The 18,761-nt window shown below is 42.8% G+C and overlaps 1 protein-coding gene across 1 annotated transcript; it reads left to right on the top strand.

Moving 5' to 3' along the window:
- ZNF786 (zinc finger protein 786) lies at positions 1 to 16,524 on the top strand. Its single transcript, XM_032643549.1, has 4 exons — positions 1 to 145; positions 8,222 to 8,348; positions 12,497 to 12,649; positions 14,052 to 16,524. The coding sequence occupies exons 1-4, from the start codon at positions 128 to 130 to the stop codon at positions 15,872 to 15,874; spliced, it is 2,121 nt and encodes a 706-aa protein (XP_032499440.1). The 5' UTR covers positions 1 to 127; the 3' UTR covers positions 15,875 to 16,524.
- Positions 16,525 to 18,761: the final 2,237 nt, after the last annotated feature.

Raw genomic sequence — 18,761 nt, forward strand, 5'->3', positions numbered from 1 at the left:
CAGGTCGGCGAGGAGCGGCGGGGTGGGAGGCCGCAGCCGCCGCTGCCGCAGGGAAGGTGCCGCGGGTAGCCGGGACTCCTGGCTTGGCTGTAACCCGGTCCGGGGCCAGGTGGGACCGCGAGGGCCCATGGCCGAGCCAGCTCCGGTAAGAGGGGCTCCCCGCGCGGACGCCTGGCTCGGGGATCTGGGCGGGTCCTCGGGTTCCGGCTCGGCGGGCCGGCATCCTGGGGTCCTCCCTGGGCGGAGGCGGACGGGTGGGGCGGGGTCTGAGGGTCGCGCTTAGCGCCTGCTGTGGGGTCTGGACCCTGGACTGAGCCGGTGACCGCCGCCTCCTGGGCTCGTCCGTGTCCAAAGCCCTAAACAAAGTCGATCGTGGAACTGGCGGAGTCTGGCCCGGGGGCGCCTGTGCGTGAGACGGGCGGAGGAGAGAAAGGATCGAAGTTGGTCTGGGGCCGGCAATGCGTGTTAACTAGTTCAGCCAGTTTTACATTATAGTTACTGAATTTAGAACAAGTGTTTGAAAAGATTTAATATTCTGAATGGTTGAAATGATGGTTGGCAGGGACTTAAATGGCAGAATTTAACGCTAACGTGTTGAAGTTTGTGTTGAGTGTAAGAAGGAAGGAGGACACGTTGGAAGGAAGAAGATATAAAAACCTAAGTAGGTACACATTATTTGATTATTTAGTGTTTTGTTGAAATTGAGGTTTTATGTTTTTCTCTATAAGCTTACATATTGAGCATTTTTTCAGATTACTAAATGAATTCATGAGATCATTACTTTTAAGATACCGGTAACAATCTCAACAAAAACCATAATTCCTAGGACTAAATATATAAAAGATATGTAACACCTTTTTTTTTTTTTTTTTTGGTATGCGGTCCTCTCACTCTTGTGGCCTCTCCCGTTGCGGAGCACAGGCTCCGGACGCGCAGGCTCAGCGGCCATAGCTCACGGGCCCAGCCGCTCCGCGGCATGTGGGATCTTCCCAGACCGAGGCACGAACCCGTGTCCCCTGCATCGGCAGGCGGACTCTCAACCACTGCGCCACCAGGGAAGCCCCTGTAACACCGTTATAGCAAAAATTATTAACAGGCATACCTTGGGGATATTTTGGGTTTGGTTTCAGACTGCTGCAATAAAGCAAGTATCACAGTAAAGGAAGTCACGATATTTTTGGTTTCTCAGTGCATATAAAAGTTATGTTTATACTGTACTGTAGTGTGTTAAGTGTGCAGTTTTTTTGTTTTTTTTTGGCGGTACGCTGGCCTTTCACTGTTGTGGCCTCTCCCATTGCGGAGCACAGGCTCCGGACGCACAGGCCCAGCGGCCATGGCTCACAGGCCCAGTCGCTCCGCGTCATGTGGGATCTTCCCGTACCGGGGCACGAACCCGTGTCCCCAGCATCAGCAGGCGGACTCTCAACCACTGCGCCACCAGGGAAGCCCAGCATTAAGTCTTAAAAAACAATGTACGAACCTTAATTAAAAATACGCTGGCTAAAAATGCTAATCATTGTCTGAGCCTGGAGCAAGTTGTAATCTTTTTGCTTGGTGGAGGGTCTTGGCTCCTTGTTGATGGTTGCTGACTGATCAGTGTGGTGGTTACTGAAGGTTGGCACGTGGCAATTTCTTAAAATAAGACAACAGTGCAGTTTGCTGCATCAGTTGACTCTTCAGGAGTTATTTTTCTGTAACATGCAATGCTGTTTAATAGCATTTTACCCACAGTAGCACTTCTTTCAAATTTGGAGTCAGTCCTCTTGAGCCCTGCCACTGCTTTATCAACCAAGTTTATGTAATATTCTAAATCCTTTGTTGTCATTTCAACAATCTAAATGGCATCAGCAGGAGTAGATTCCATCTGGATAAACCACTGTCTTTGCTCCTCCATAAGAAGCAACTCCTCATCTGTTAAAGTTTTATCATGGGGTTACAGCAATTCAGTCACACCCTCAGGCTCCACTTCGAATCCTAGTTCTCTTGCTGTTTCCACCACATCTGCAGTTACTTCCTCCACTGAAGTCTTGAACCCCTCAAAGTCATCCATGAAGGTTGGAGTCAACTTCCAAACTCCTGTTAACGTTGATATTTCAGCTTCTTCCCATGAATCATGAATGTTCGTCGTGGCATCTAGAAGGATAAATCCTTTCCAAAAGATTTGCAATTTACTTTGCCCAGATCCATCAGAGGAATCACTATGTATAGCAACTATAGTCTTATGAAAGGTATTTCTTAAATAATAAGACTTAAAAGTCGAAATTACTCCTTGATCCATAGGCTGCAAAATGGATATTGTGTTAGCAGGCATGAAAACAACATTAATCTTATATATCTCCTTCAGAACTCTTGGGTGACCAAGTGCATTGTCAATGAGCAGTAATATTTTGAAAGGAATCTTTTTTCCTGAGCAGTAGGTCTCAATAGTGGGCTTAAAATATTTGGTAAATCATGTTGTAAACAGCTGTGCTGTCACCCAGGCTTTGATGTTCCATTTCTAGAGCACAGGCAGAGTTGATTTAGCATAATTGTTAAGGGCCCTAGGATTTTTGGAATGGTAAATGAACAGGGATTTCAACTTATAGTCACCAGCTGCATTTAGCTCCCAACAGAGATTCAGCTTGTCCTTTGAAACTTTGAAGCCAGGCATTGATTTTCCTCTCTAGCTATGAAAGTCCTAGAAGATATCTTTATCCAATATTAGGCTGTTTTGTCTATATTGAAAACCTGTTGTTTAGTATAGCCACCTTCATTAATTATCTTAGCTAGGTCTGGAGAACTTGCTGCAGCTTCTACACCATCACTTGCTGATGCACCTTGCACGTTTATGTTTAGGAGACGGCTTCTTTCCTTCGACCTCATAAACTGTGCTCTGCTGGCTTCACACTTTTCTTCTGCAGCTTCCTCACACGTCTCAGGCTTCACAGCATTGAAAAGAGTTAGGACCTTGCTCTGCATTAGGCTTTGGCTTAAGGCGATGTTGTGGCTGGTTTAATCTTCTCTCTAGACCACTAAAACTTGCTTTGTATCAGCAGTAAGGCTGTTTTGCTTTCTTATCATTTGTGTGTTCACCGAGTAGCACTTTAATTTCCTTCAAGAACTTTTCCTTTGCATTGACAACTTGGCTAACTGACACAAGAGGCCTCGCTTTTCAGCCTGTCTCAGCTTTCCATGTGCCTTCCTCACTAAGCTTAATCATTTCTAGCTTTTGATTTAAAGTGAGAGATGTGTGACTCTTCCTTTCACTTGAACACTTAATAATGTAGGGTTATTAAGCGGCCTAATTTCAGTATTGTTCTATCTCAGGGAATAGAGAGGCCCGAGGAGAGGGAGAGAGATGGGCCAGTCCGTGGGGCAGTCAGAACACACATTTTTTTTAATAACTTTTTTTTGGATAAGTGTATTTATTTTTGGCTGTGTTGGGTCTTTGTTGCTGCGCACGGGCTTTCTCTAGTTGCAGCGAGCGGGCTTTCTCTAGTTGCAGCGAACAGGGGCTACTCTTGGTTGCAGTGTGCGGGCTTCTCATTAAGGTGGCTTCTCTTGTTGTGGAGCACGGGCTCTAGGTGCGTGGGCTTCAGTAGTTGCAGCACGCAGGCTCAGTAGTTGTGGCTCACGGGCTCTAGAGCACAGGCTCAGTAGTTGTGGCACACGGGCTTAGTTGCTCCACAGCATGTGGGATCTTCCCGGACCAGGGCTTGAACCCATGTCCCCTGCATTGGCAGGTGGACTCTTAACCACTGCGCCACCAGGGAAGTCCCAGAACACATACATGGATTGATTAAGTTTGCCATCTTATATGGGCACTGCTCATGGCACCCAAACACAATTAAAATGGTAACATCAGGGCTTCCCTGGTAGCGCAGTGGTTAAGAATCCGCATGCCAATGCAGGGGACATGGGTTCGAGCCCTGGTCTGGGAAGATACCACATGCCATGGAGCAGCTAAGCCCGTGCGCCACAACTACTGATCCTGCACTCTAGAGCCCGCGAGCCACAACCACTGAGCCCACGTGCCGCAGCTACGGAAGCCCACACACCTAGAGCCCATGCTCCGCAACAAGAGAAGCCACGGCAATGAGAAGCCTGTGCACCACAAAGAAGAGTAGCCCCCGCTCGCCACAACTAGAGAAAGCCCGCGCACAGCAATGAAGACCCAACACAGTCAAAAAAAAAAAAAAGTGACATCAAAGATCACTGATCACAAATCACCATAACAAATACAATAATAATGAAAAAGTTTGAAATATTGTGAGAATTACCAAAAAGTGACACACAGACATGAAGTGAGCAAATGCTGTTGGAAAAATGGCACCAATAGGCTTGTTCGACACAGGGTTGCCACAGACCTTAAGTTTGTAAAAAATGCAGTACCTGCATTTTTTACAAAACACAAAGCACATAAGATGAGATATGCCTGTAAACAGGAGGTAAATCATGCCAGTAAATGGGAAGACTAAATATAATAAAGATGATACTTTCCTTCCAAGTTAATATATAAATTTACTGCAACTTCATCAAAATGGCAGTAAGATTTTTGTAAATTATATAAGCGGATTCTAAATTTCGTTTGGAAAAATAAAGGTCAAAATATGATGCCGAAAAGAAGAATAACAGGGGGACTTGCCCTAGCAGATAATAAAATTTACAGTAAATCCATAGAATTAATACAGTACTGTTTTGTGCAGGGGTAGACACATGGAGCAGAAGAAACCCAAAGAGGACCCCAGAGCAGACTACTGAGTTGAATAGTGTCTCCCCCAATACATGTACTTCCCCAGACCTCAGATTGTGACCTAAATAGGAGTAGGGTTGCTGCAGATAAAATTCGTTAAGATGAGATCATACTGGAGTAGGACAGGTTCTTAATCCATCATGAGTGGTGTCTTTATAAGAAGAGGAGCAGAGTCACAGAGACCCAGACACACAAAGGGAGAAGGCCTTGTGACAGTGGAGGCAGAGATGGAACTATGCAGCTGCAAGCTGAGAAATGCCAAGTATCAACAACCACCACCAGAAGCAAAGGGAAAGGCATGGAACAGATTCTCCCCTAAAGGCGCCAGAGAGAGCATAGCTCTGCTGACACTTTGATTTCAGATTTCTAACTACCAGAACTATGAGAGAATAAATATTTATTGTTTTAAGCCGCCAAGTTTGTGGTACTTTGTGACAGCAGCCCTAGGAATCTAATTCGGAGAACTTCAGAAGTGGTGTTGGGACAACTGACTTCTCCATTTGGAAAAAAACACTAAGGTAGATCATTGCTGTATACCATAAAAAAATTATGTTCCAGATAAATTAAAAATCTAAACATGAAAAGTAAAACTTCAGTCTTTCGGAAGGAAATGTAGGATATCTTCATAATCTTAGTGTAGAAGAAAATTTCTTAAACCACAAAGGGCAAAATGAACTAAGAAAAGATTGATATATTGTATTACAATTGAAAATTTATATACAATATAAATATAAGACAGCTTAGGTAAAAGTAAAAGCTAAGAGATACACTAGGAGAAAGTATTTGTAAACTAATGTAGTCAATAGTTAATAGACAAATTATATAAAGAAATCTTAGAAATGAAAGGACAAATAATCCAGTAAAAATACAGGCAAAGGATATGAACAGGCAGTTCATAGAACTAAAAGCAAATGGTCAATGGATAAAAGAATGAATTAAAAATTGTGACATTCAGACAATGGAACACTATACAAAATTAAAATAAATCAGTTCTATGTATATCAAGATAGATCTCAAAATGTTGCATGAAAAATGCAAGTTGCAGTATAATAAAGCATTTGTGTATAAAAGACAAAGCAATACTATATATTATTTATAGATACATATGTATATTTAAAAAATTAAGAACATGAGCTGAAAACTTACCACATGCATCAACATGGTTATGTCTCAGAAGGGAGGTGAAAAGGACCGAGTGTAAGAATAAGATTGAAGTGGGGACCGAGGGGGCTTTGAGTTTTATCTGTCAAATTCAATTTCCTGAGAAGGAAATCTGAAGAAAAAATGTTAAATTTGTTAAATCAGTGGTAAATACTCATATGCTTGTTATAATGTACTCTGTAATTTTTTGGATCTTTCACACTTCTGAAGATTAAAGAAATAAACAGTGAAGGCTTTTTGAGCCTTTTTGGAAAACATTTTAAAAATAATGAATTCTGCCATCATACATCATATGCATTTCTAAAAATCACAGTGCAATGCAAAATCATGCAGTAAAAACCACAGAGCTTATGGGAGAAATGGGGTTAGGTACACAACACTCAAAAAGTTTGTCAGTGACAAGTTAAAAAGAAAAGATAGAAACAATAAAAACAGCTCAGTTTTATGCATGTTAAATGATTAAGAAATAATTACCTTAAAAACAATCTGAAATTTGCCTGTGGAAGTGGATGTAAGAAGGGATGGAGCTTTTGAGTTATTGTGAAGTAGTGGAAGGGACATTATCTGAAATTAGATGAAAGTTGTAACACCAGGTGTGAATAGGTAGGGCTCACGCCAGGGTAATCTGAGGCAGCTGGTGCTTGAAGGGTATGCATGTGTGTGCTTTGTATATTCCTATTCAGTTCAGTTCTCATAGTAGCAACCAGAACTCTAAAATCCCTAGGAATGAATCTGTCAAGAATTATATAAGATCTATATGAAGAAAACAATAAATTTTACTAAAGAAAATTTTAAAATCTAGATAAATATATGTTTCTGGATGGGAAGATCCCATAATTTAGAGACCCACTTCTCTCAAAATTAATTCATATACTTAGTATATTCCTATCAGAATCCCAATAGAATTTATATAAATTTGACAAAATATTTCTCCTGTTTATTTAGAAGAGATAGATAGTATAACAATATATAGATTCACATACATGTGAAAATCTAATATATGCAAAGGTGAAGGTCAGGATTTCAATCTAAGGAGAAAGAGTGGTGCATTTATTAGTGTTCTGTGATTGGCTGTCCATATGTACATAAATAAAGATACCAATATCATCTGTAGAATTAAGCTGCAAATCTAATTGTGAAAAAAATTCAGTAGAATATTTGTATAATTTTCTGATTGTGACAAATACAAAAAATGAAAGTAAAAGCTGGAAACAATATGGAAAATACTCAGGTTTTAACTAAATAAAGAGGTCAAAATGTTCTCTTTGGCAGAAGAGAAAGTCAAAATACAAATGATAAACTAGAAGAAAATGTTTGTTAACTAGTCAAAGGATTATTAACCCTAATGTAAGAAAGTTAACAAATTATAGGAGCCCACTAAAACGTTGAGCAAAGGATGTGAACAGGCATGCACAAAGATAAGTGGAAACCCCCTCCCCGCCAAATATGAAAATGTTGCTAAGCCTCACAAATGAATGCAAATTAAAATAATGAAGTACAGGGGACTTCCCTGGTGGTCCAGTGATTAAGACTCCGCGTTCCCTATGCAGGGGGCACAGGTTCAATCCCTGGTGGGGGAACTAAGATCCTGCATGGCTCACAGAGAAGCCTAAAAATAAATAAATAAATAAAACAATGAAATAGAATATTTTACCTACCATGTTGGCCAATAAACAAACAAATAAGGTTTCAGAACATCCTGTGCTGGCAAAGGTGTAAAGAAATGTCTCTTATTAGCAAGGGTAAAAGTGCTGGATTCTTTTTGGAAGGCAATCTAGTGGTATCTCGTAAACTGAAGATGTTTCTATCCTTTGATTTAGTCGTTCTCCTTTTTATTTAGCCTTTTCCTGCAGAAGTAAAACCACTAATATATAAGGAAGCATATCAGAGCATTGTTGGTAATTTATAAAGGAAATGGAAACAATATATGTGTCATCGGTGGAGTATGTGTACCCATGGAATATAATGCAATTAACAAAAAACCGATTTTGCCTATGTAAATTGACCTGGAAAGATGACACGTTAAGTGAAAGAAGTTACACAGTGATTTGTTCCCCTTTTTGTTTAAAAAAAGAAGAAGAAAAATGAAAGCGTTCCATGCTATACATATGCATATGTAGTTGGAACAGGCATAGAGAAACAAGTGGAAGGGGGTGGTCATGGTCACCAACAGAACCACATGATGGGAGTCAGGGAAGGAGCAGTTCCCAAGGAAGACGCTGCCTAATGGACAAAAACACTGTCCACTGCGAAACTCTTAAATTGATGAAAAGGAACTGGAGTTTTGAAGCCATTATGACTGCATGTGTATTCTGCCTATAATTTCAGTTACCTCTGACTTTTGAGGATGTGGCCGTTTATTTCTCCGAGCAAGAATGGCGGGATCTAGAGCCATGGCAGAAGGAGCTTTACAAGCAAGTAATGAGAACCAATTATGAGATTCTTGTTTCTCTAGGTAAGAAGTGTTTAACTGTGGCTGAGGCATGGAACTGGGTCCTGTTAGGGGTTTCAGTCACTCCATACTCCTGTTTGTCAGGTAGCCAGATTTCTCAGAAATTAACTCAGAAAGGCATTTTTATGCAGAGTCTTTTGTTAATATCTGTAAGCATTGCTAATCCTTACTCAAGGGTAGATGTTGCTACATGAGAATATTTGTGACAGCATGTAATGTAAGGTGGTCAGAGATAACTAAATATATGTCAGGGCTTTTAATCACTATATACTTAAACAGGTTGCCATGATTTTTCAACCTGGATACATACCTTGCCTATATCCATAAAGTACCCTGTATATCTTCAACCTAGGATGTTCCTACCTGTCAACTTTTACAGTGGTGTCCATATACCTCAAAAAAGCTAATGTTATTTTTCCCTGCAATGAGATTTTGGAAGGCTATACATAGGGGTTTACCCGCAGTTGTTTCTGCATGGTTACGGTAATGGTGTTCTTTTTTAGTCTTTTTGCTTACTTAGTCTTTGTATTTTACTATTAAATATGGTTTTTAAAAAATCAGTCTGTTTGGAGGAGCATCAAAATGAATAAGTCTCTTGCTTCACCCCTCACTCAGTTAATTCCCCAAAGGCAACCATGTTAATCATTTCTGTTTTAGTTTTTACTGCAGTTTACTACAGTCTATTGTGCTTACACCTGTATTTCTTGGTTATTGAGTTTAACTCCTTACTGTGAAAAATGAGGGTTTCACTTACTTATACTATCCCTCTTCTATCTCCTTTTCCCCCCTTCTTCTGAAATTTTGATAGTTTTTAAAAATTTTTTTAACTTCAAAAAAAATTTTATTATCTATGTTACAAATATTTCTTTCCAATTTGTTCCATACACACACACACACACACACACACACACACACACACATTTGTTGTTGTTGTTTTATCTTTTGGCCACTGTGTGACTTGTGAGATCCCAGTTCCCCAACCAGGGATCAAACCCATGCCCCCTGCATTGGCAGTGTGGAGTCTTAACCACTGGACTGCCAGGGAAGCCCCTGATAGTTTTTTAATGCCTCTGTTGGCAACCTTTATAATTTAAATAATAAACTTCTAGATCATGTTTCATGAACTTTACATTATATCTCTTTATCTTTCAGTCTACGAAGGTAATTAGTTCTCCTATATTCCCTCCACTTCTCTTGCCAGCGTCTGACATAATTAAGATTTCCAGTTTCTATACAGTGTTTCTGAAACATTAATACAAGATATTACATTATTTTCATTGTTAGTGAAGAACCAATTAAAGTAATTGAATCAGTAGAGAAAAGAAAAATAATCTTGTGACATGAACCCTGTGCCACCCAAAAAGAACGTTCCAAGCATCAAGATCAAATGGATGTGGATTTCTATGGTGGTGCAGTGGTTAAGATTCCGCCTGCCAGTGCAGGGGCCATGGGTTTGATCCCTGGTCTGGGAAGATCCCATATGTCGTGGAGCAACTAAGCCCGTGCTTCACAACTACTGAGCCTGCGCTCTAGAGCCCACGAGCCACAACTACTGAAGCCCATGCTCCTAGAGCCTGTGCTCCACAACAAGAGAAGCCACTGCAATGAGAAGCCCACACACCACAGTGAAGAGTAGCCCCTGCTCAACACAACTAGAGAAAGCCCACGCGCAGCAATGAAGAAACAACAAAAGATCAAATGGATATGAAGTGGTGTATCAATGTGGGTTTGGTTTGCATTTCCTTAATGGTTAATCATGTTGAGCATCTTTTCATTTGTGTATCTTCTTTGAAGAAATGTCTATTCAAATACTTTGCCCATTTTTATAGTGGGCTATTTGTCTTTTTATTGTTGGGTTATAAGTGTTCTCTATTTGTTCTGAATACTGAACCCTTATCAGATATATGATTTGCAGATATTTTCTCCGTTTCTTGGGTTACCTGTTCCCTTTTTTTTTTTTTTTGTGGTACACGGGCCTCTCACTGCTGTGGCCTCTCCCGTTGCGGAGCACAGGCTCCGAACGCGCAGGCTCAGCGGCCATGGCTCACGGGCCCAGCCGCTCCGCGGCATGTGGAGTCCTCCTGGACCAGGGCACGAACCCATGTCCCCTGCATCTGCAGGCGGACTCTCAATCACTGCGCCACCAGCGAAGCCCCCTGTTCCCTTTTTGATGGAGTCCTTTGAAGCACAAAAGTTTTAAGTTTTGATGAATTCCCGTTTATTTTTCCTTTTGTTGCTTGAGCTTTTGGTGTCATATCTAAGAAGCCATTGCCTAATTCAGTGTCACAAAGATCCACTCCTATGTTTTCTTCTAAGAGTTTTATAGTTTTAGTGCGTATATTTAGGTCTTTGATCCTTTTTTTTCCTTCTTTGGTCCATTGTGAGTTAATTTTTTCACACTGTGTGATATAGGGATCCAGCCTCTTTTGCATATGGATATCCAGTTGTCCCTACACCATTTGTTGAAAAGACTATTCTTTCCCCCATTGAATTATCTTGGCACCCTTTTGGAAAACCAATTAACAGTAAATGTCAGAGTTTATTTCTGGATTCTCAAGTCCGTTTCATGGATCTATATATGTCTAGTCTTATGCCAGTACCACACTGTTTTAATTACCATTGCTTTAGGATCAGTTTGTCAATTTCTGCCCCCAAAAAAAAAAAAAAAAAGGCAGATGGGGTTTGGGGAATATGGTCATCTTAACAGTACTAAGTCTTCCAATTCATGAACATGGGGTATCATTTCATTTATTTAGTACTTTTTTTTTTAGGACTTTTAAAATTACTTTGAACAACATTTTATGATTTGTATTGTGTAAGTCTTATGTTTCTTTTATTAAATTTTTTCCTAAGTATTTTACTCTTTTTGATGTCCTTGTAAATGGACTTGCTTTCTTAATTTTTTTTTGAAAAATTGTTTTATTTTAAAAGATGCTGAGAGTTCAACCCAGATGAAGACTGAGAATAGGTGTATGGATTTATTTTTTTAATTAATTTTTATTGGAGTATAGTTGCTTTGCAATGTTGTGTTAGTTTCTGCTGTACAGCAAAGTGAATCAGTTATACGTATACATATATCCCCTCTTTTTTAGATTTCCTTCCCATTTAGGTCACCACAGAGCACTGAGTAGAGTTCCCTGTGTTATACAGTAGGTTCTCATTAGTTATCTATTTTATATATAGTAGTGTATATATGTCAATCCCAATCTCCCAGTTCATCTCACCTCCCCTTCCCCCCTTGGTATCCACATGTTTGTTCTCTACATCTGTGTCTCTATTTCTGCTTTGCAAGTAAGTTCATCTGTACCTTTTTTCTAGATTCCACATATAAGCGATATTATATGATATTTGTTTTAGGTGTATGGATTTAAATAAAAGACAGTGATTCCTTTTTTCATGAGAGCAGCCTTGGAATTCTTTTGGGGTTGAAGTCAGATTTCAGAGGGCTAATGTATATGTCACTCTGACATTTTATCCCTAAAATCCCTCAGCATTGCCCAGCTTATCCTCTTTCTCTGATTTGGACCATCTACTAATCTCCCTTTAGCAATCCATGAAGCATACTTTTGGTTCTTTTAAATATATGTATTACCGAAAGAAAGTTTTACTTGAAAATACACAGCGTAAACAGTTTTTACAGGGAAATGGGTGTCTTGTAATATTTTAATTCGTTCATTTCATTCATTGCAACCCCCTTCTATTCTAGCAGAACTCAACTGTATTTTAGGTTGTGATTAGCACTGTCACTGGAAGTACTTCTCAGAATATTTTAGCTGAAGCTCCAGTTCTTATTTTCATATACCCCCTATTCCCAAGATATCTCCGGTTGTCTCAGGGGTTGTCCCACAATTCTCAAAGCACAATACTGGTGAGTTTTAAGAAACCTGTGACAAAATGCAGCATTGCTAGATATATTGGGACCAAGACAAAATCAAACACAGAGTCATCTAACAGGTCCAGGTAGATTAGGAACCCACTGTTATAATGTGTGGACAGTTCTGCTTTTCTTTGTGTAAACCTATAATCTATTTTTAAAAATCTCTTCTCATACATTTTCCCAGGAGTAAATTTGAGAATTTAAAAACAGCTCATTGTGCTTTAAATTTAGTGCTCAAGGAAACCGAACTACGCTGTTTGACTTTTCTGTACAGGTGATGGACTTCCCAAACCAGAACTAATATCCTGGCTTGAACAGGGGAGAGAACTCTTCAGGATCTGGGGAGAATCACAGAAATCAGGAAACATAATTTGCACCTCTGCTGATTCGCATTTGGATCCAGTTATTGAGGGACAACTGTTTGTGGGTGAGTATTAAGAAATCAGGGCCCTGTCCTTAAGACATCCCATTCAGGTTTCTTAGTTCCAATTCTCTGACCTTGACTTCCTGTTTGACTGGACTGAGGCTTAACACCTGGTATATTCTAGAGAAAGGCAGTAAAGCATAGTTGTTAGGATTGTGGGTTCTGGATCCTGAGTCTGGATCTTGCCTTTTCCAGGTGACCTTGGGCAAGTTATTCAACCTCATAGTATTTCAGTTTCCTGACCTATAAAGTGAAGATAATTAAAGTACCTACATTATAGGATTAAATGGGTTAATGTATGTAAACTGTCACAATGATACCTGGCAGCACAGTAAGAGTTCAGCAAATATGAGGTATTCTTAGTAGTGGGGGGAGGAATAGAGACTCCTCTTTTGTTTCTTGTCATGATGGGAGAGTCTGAGATTTTTGGATTCTTAAGGGTCAGTATTAAAGTATGGAAAGAGAAAGTCAAATGGGAGCATCATTCCAAGAAATGTTGTCAGTAGTTTAATTTTTAGCTGCTTCTTTCAGGAGAGTAAAAGAGTTTTTCTTCACAAATTATTTCACTTTTTACTGTCTGTTAGCAATTCTTCCAAGAAACCTTTTTACAAGGTTGGTAGGAATAGAGACGAGGAGGGAGGAACATCTGGTCTTAGGACAGCTCCTGGAGTATATGGAATCATAGTGTTAGCCAGGGCCTGTCAGTAACACTGCCGTCATTATTTTATCTTTTTTTAAGTCTTTATTGAATTTGTTACAATACTGCTTCTGTTTTATGTTTTGGTTTTTTGGCGAGGAGGCATGTGAGATCTTAGCTCCCTGACCAGGGATTGAACCTGCACCCCCTGCACTGGAAGGTGAAGTCTTAACCACTGGACTGCCAGGGAAGTCCCTGTCATTATTTTTTGACTCCAGGAATGTCTCCGCATCCAAATGGGACAAGTCTGGTGGCCCTGAGGTCATAATAATGGTGAACATTTACAGGGAACATGCAGTGTGCCAGGCCCACGCTAAGCCCTTTACCCACGTTAACTCATACAGTTCTCACAACAATCTTATGTATTGTTTCCATTTCTGCAGGAGAAGGAACTGAAGCCAGAGATGAGTTTGACAAAGCTTGCACAGTGGACAAATGGGATTCGAACCCAATCTGATTCCAAAGCTTAGGCCCTACATTTGTGACTTACATGTTCTCTTTTCAATATTATTCTAAGGTCTGTTCAGTTTAATTTCAGCAGACTCTCACCAAACTCCTGGTCATGAAACTGACCCCACTGAAAGGAGCTGCCGGTTTAGTTCAGTGGAAGGTGGGCTTCCAGGCCACCTCAGGTCACTGCTACGGCCACATAAGCCTTGGTCATGTCACAGGCTGAGATACTGACTGAAGTTTTCTTTTCAATTTCAGGAAGCCAGCAAGCTGTGAAACCAGGAGAAGCCCACTGCCATTTCCAAGTAGATTCTCTTCAGAGCCAGCGTTCCTCTGAACCCTTATTAGGAAAAAGTGAAGATGTTTCCTTCAGGCCTGACCAAGTCGTCGCCCTCCTGAATCCACAAAGACATGATACTCGGGCTCTAGTTCCAGCAGTCCACAGCTCCAGGGAACCCACCCAAAGAGACACAATCGTAAGTCCCAGGACCCTCGGTCCCCCAGGCTTCCAGGAAACCTCTGGGGAGGGCCTCCAGCACCCTTGCCCTGTCTGTGGGGAAGGCTTTTGGAAAAACCTCTCAGAGCAGCACCAGGGGAGCCACTCGAAGGACCTGCCACACAGGGCCTGGAATCAATTCCGCAAACAAACCGAGGCACAACAGCCACTGAGTATCCCTCGGGGACAGAGGCACTTCCGCTGTCCAGAATGTGGGCGGGGCTTCCGCCGGAAGTCGTGTTTGCTTAGACCCCTGTCAAGCCACCCTGAGGAGAGACAGCTGCTGAGCAGCGAGTGTGAAGTGTATGCCCACCACCTGCGCGCGGGGCCGAGGCCTTCCCAGTGTCCTGGCTACGGCGAGCGAGGCCCCCGGGGCCCTCCCGGCGCGGAGAGGCCAGGCTCCCGGAGAGAGGGTGCCGGGGCCGCCTCCGAGCAGGCTGAGCTCCCACGCTCGGGAGAGAAGCCGGGCCTGAGCCCGGCTGGCGAGGAGCGCCCGGAGGCTCTCGAGCCCGGCCCCGGCGCGGAGAGGTCGGCCTCCTGCGGCCCGTGCGGCCGGCGCTCCTCCCCGCAGTGCGGGCTTCCAGACCACACCCACGTGCACAGCGCAGAGCGGCCCTTCCGGTGCGCCGAGTGCGGCCGGGCGTCCCGCCAGCACGGGCGGCTGCGGCTCCACCGGCGGCTGCAGTCAGACGAGCAGCCTTTTGCGTGCCCGGAGTGCGGCCTGGGCTTCCGGCTGAGGAGGCACGGCGGCGAGAGGCCGCTCTCCTGCGGCGAGTGCGGCCGCGACTTCGCCCACCCGTGCAAGCTGCGCGAGCACCTGCGGGTTCACAGCGGAGAGCGGCCCTTCGGCTGCCCTGAGTGCGGCAAGAGCTTCCGCCTGAAGGGCATCCTGAAGGCGCACGAGCGCACGCACAGCCGCGAGCGGCCCTTCCAGTGCGCGGAGTGCGGCAAGGGTTTCACGCGGCCGTCCAAGCTGGCCGAGCACTTCCGCGTGCACAGCGGCGAGCGGCCCTTCGGCTGCCCCGACTGCAGCCGCCGCTTCCGTCTCAAGGGGCAGCTGCGGAGCCACCAGCGCCTGCACACGGGCGAGAGGCCCTTCCCGTGCCCCGACTGCGGCAAGAGCTACCGCGTGAAAGCCGACATGAAGGCGCACCGGCTGCTGCACGGCGGCCGGATGCCCTTCTCCTGCGAGTGTGGCAAAGGCTTCGCCAAGCAGTCCAAGCTCGTGGAGCACATCAGGACGCACACAGGCGAGAAGCCCTTTCAGTGTCCCCAGTGCGACAAGAGCTTCCGCTTGAAGGCGCAGCTGCTCAGCCACCAGGGCCTGCACACCGGTGAGAGGCCTTTCCGCTGCCCCGAGTGCGATAAAAACTTCCGGGAAAGGGGCCACATGCTTCGGCACCAGCGCATCCACAGGCCCGACAGGCCGTTCGCCTGTGCAGACTGCGGCAAGGGCTTCATTTATAAGTCGAAACTCGCCGAACACATCAGAGTGCACACGAAGTCCTGTCGTGCCCCCAGTGAGCCTGACGTTAAGCAAAGGCTCAGCCAACTGTTTGCGATGATTGAGGCCGACTGGAGTTGAGGCCGAGTAGGGCGCCCAAAGCGGTCAGCAGAGTCCGTATTGCCAGGGAGTCCACAGCCAGCGCAGCCAAACCCAAAATCTGGTAAGACAGATGGAAGGAACAGGGGCCCTTTTTTGAGCAAGAATGTAATACAGGTTAGGTATGTGAGAAACCACAAAGATTTTCATTTAAAACATCACCAGCTGTGTTTTCTATCCATTGATAGAAAACAGTGGATAGAAACAGTAGATAGGTTTGTTCTTCCCAGCATCTTAACCGGTCATTTTCCCCAATGTGCTAATAAGCTAACTCTGAAATCCCAGCTTGAATTTAGACAGCAGGAAATCCCTCCAGTACTGTTCTCAAAGCTAAAAGGATGGGGTGACTGTTAAATGTCGACTCTTCTTTTTTTCATAGTATGATGATAAGCAGGGAGTTTAACCCGGCGACTTTTGTTGCAGGCCTGATATGATAGGATTTGGTTTTGACTTATTTGAAGCTAATAGCAACAAAATGAGTTCTCCGACTCATGGTTTGTCTATGTGAATGCTGAAGTTTCACAGCAGGTTTCATAGTGATTATGCATGGTTACCCTTAAGGAAAAGCTGATAACTCAAGCAAAATTTGATTAATCTGGGTTGAAGAAAATAAAACGAAAGGTGCTAAGTTGTATGGGACTAGAGTTTTGTTTTTTTAAATTGAAGTATAGTTGATTTACAATGTGTTAGTTTCAGGTGTACAGCAAAGTGATTCAGTTATACATACATATATACCTATTTTATTTTCAGATTCTTTTCCCTTACAGGTTATTATAAAATACTGAGTTTAGTTCCTTGTGCTATACAGTAGGTCCTTGTTGATTATCTATTTTACACATAGTATCCCAAACTCCTGATTTATCCCACCCCATGGAGCGGGGGTAGCTAGAGTTTAGATAAGAGATTGGGACAGGAGGTAGATTTGGGAGTTCCAGAACACAGGTGCTGTTTGCAACTGAGAGAGTGAGTGAGATTCCCAAGAGTGACTTTCTAGGCAGATGACTAAAGTCTGAGTTAAGACAAAATAACAAAGCTAAACAGCTTTTATTAGGGAGCCTGACAGGCAACAACAGTTTCATGTAGAGAGTTTTCAAGGAAACGTTCAAAGTAAACATAATACAAATAGAAGTCGAGGAGAATACCCCATTTGTTACACTAGGTGAAGGCTGTGTGAGCACAGAATGTTTATACCTCAGGGACGGAGTTGTATTCCATCCAGAGAATTCCTGACTTTCAGAGGGTTTATGTTTCATTTAAAAGAACGGCTGACCTGAAATTCTAGGGATGATAGAAAATGAGATGTCAGTAAACTGTAATAGACATTACTATAAAGCAGTAGTTCAAGATGATTTTCTCTGGAACACTAGCTCCAAGTAAATAAGTTAAACAGTTCCCCACTACACACACACAGAGTCTATGACTCTCAAGAGGAAGACATAATGTATAGTATATTCTGAATATATTTGACCTTGGGATTCCTTTCTGTCTTTTTTTTCCCCCAAGAAAACCCCACTATGATCTTGTGGACATCAATAGAGTTCTACAGGACTCATTCTGGAAAATATTACTGAAGAATAGTCCTGGCTCCAGCCAAGTAGCCCTTAGTCTAAGACAGAATATCAGGGGTGAACGCCCTCAGTTTTAGGTGACAAAACAGAACTTTAAGTCAGAGTAAATCTTTAATTGGTTTTAGAGCACCCTTTTCTCTCATGTGATAGGACACTAACAGAGGTGACTGATGATATTAAGAGGTGATATGATGTAGGCAGGTTTATAATCACTAGACACACATGGCTGTGTCTGCTGTGTTCACGAGGCAGTTGACCTCACAGTGCGTGAGGAAAGAAGGCCGTGGCCCCTGCTGCAGACGAGGGCCTGTGGTGAGGGAGCAGGAGGGCGAGGAGGAGCAGGGTCCGTAGTGGGGGAGGGGGAGGAGAAGGGGGCCTGTGCTGGGGGAGGGGAGGAGGAGGATGTGGCAATGAATCATGTAGAGGCTTTGAGGGAGACTGAAGGCTCGGGCCTCTAGTTCGGTGTTCTCACATATTTCCTGTTATAATTGGAGGATCTCAGAGATAGTAAAAGATCCAGAGTGTTTGAATTTTGTTAGAAACTGGAAGGGTTTTGGAGGAAGTTGAGAAAAAGGGCACGACCCAACTAAACCCCAGTACCCTAGGCTGCCCACGCTACAAATGAAAAAGATACCAGAGTGGTGTTTAACAAGTAGAGGGATTTCTGGGAAGGAAGGTATTATAAGCACAAGTTCCTAAAACTTCTCTTCCTTTCCTGCCCAAAATTCCTAAAAAAAAAATATCACTGCTGAGATATCCTGGTGAAATCCCTGAACTTCCAAAAATAAGAAGAAGGAAAAAAAAAAGTATCCTGTCACCTACAAAGGAATAAGAACTCTGATGGGAGCAACAGTGAAGATCATATTAAAGGGACAGAATGGTTTTAAAAAATCCATTTAAGTCAAGAAGACAAGGTCTCTGCTGAGCCATTATTTAACATTATAGAATACATCATATTACTGTGTACCTGGAACATCCAAGAGAATCAGCTAGGTAACTACTACAAGTAAGAAAAATGACCCTCTTCACAAAAGTCCAGTTACTGTATTGATTCAAGATAGGAATTAAGCACACACTTATGTTTGTGTCTTCTGCCTCTCAGTATCCCATTGAAATTATAGTAAAGGGATTTTTCTTCAAAGGCTGTAAATCCACAACAAAGAACAGAATTCCAAGGAGACCATCACCAGATGAGAAATTTCAATAGATTTCAGAAAGTTATTAAAGAATGGTATCTAATGAAGAGGATCACAGGACTGAGCTGAGGGGACTATTGATTTGCTCAGAAGAAGCTCAACCTG

Source organism: Phocoena sinus, chromosome 9 (assembly GCF_008692025.1).
Source record: "Phocoena sinus isolate mPhoSin1 chromosome 9, mPhoSin1.pri, whole genome shotgun sequence".
NCBI classification, from domain to species: Eukaryota; Metazoa; Chordata; class Mammalia; order Artiodactyla; family Phocoenidae; genus Phocoena; species Phocoena sinus.

Excerpts from the sequence above, each read along its gene's own strand:
- ZNF786 (XM_032643549.1), top strand. Across the intron at positions 8,349-12,496 it reads TGAGATTCTTGTTTCTCTAG|GTGATGGACTTCCCAAACCA; the intron begins GTAAGAAGTGTT and ends TTTTCTGTACAG. Across the intron at positions 12,650-14,051 it reads TGAGGGACAACTGTTTGTGG|GAAGCCAGCAAGCTGTGAAA; the intron begins GTGAGTATTAAG and ends TTTCAATTTCAG.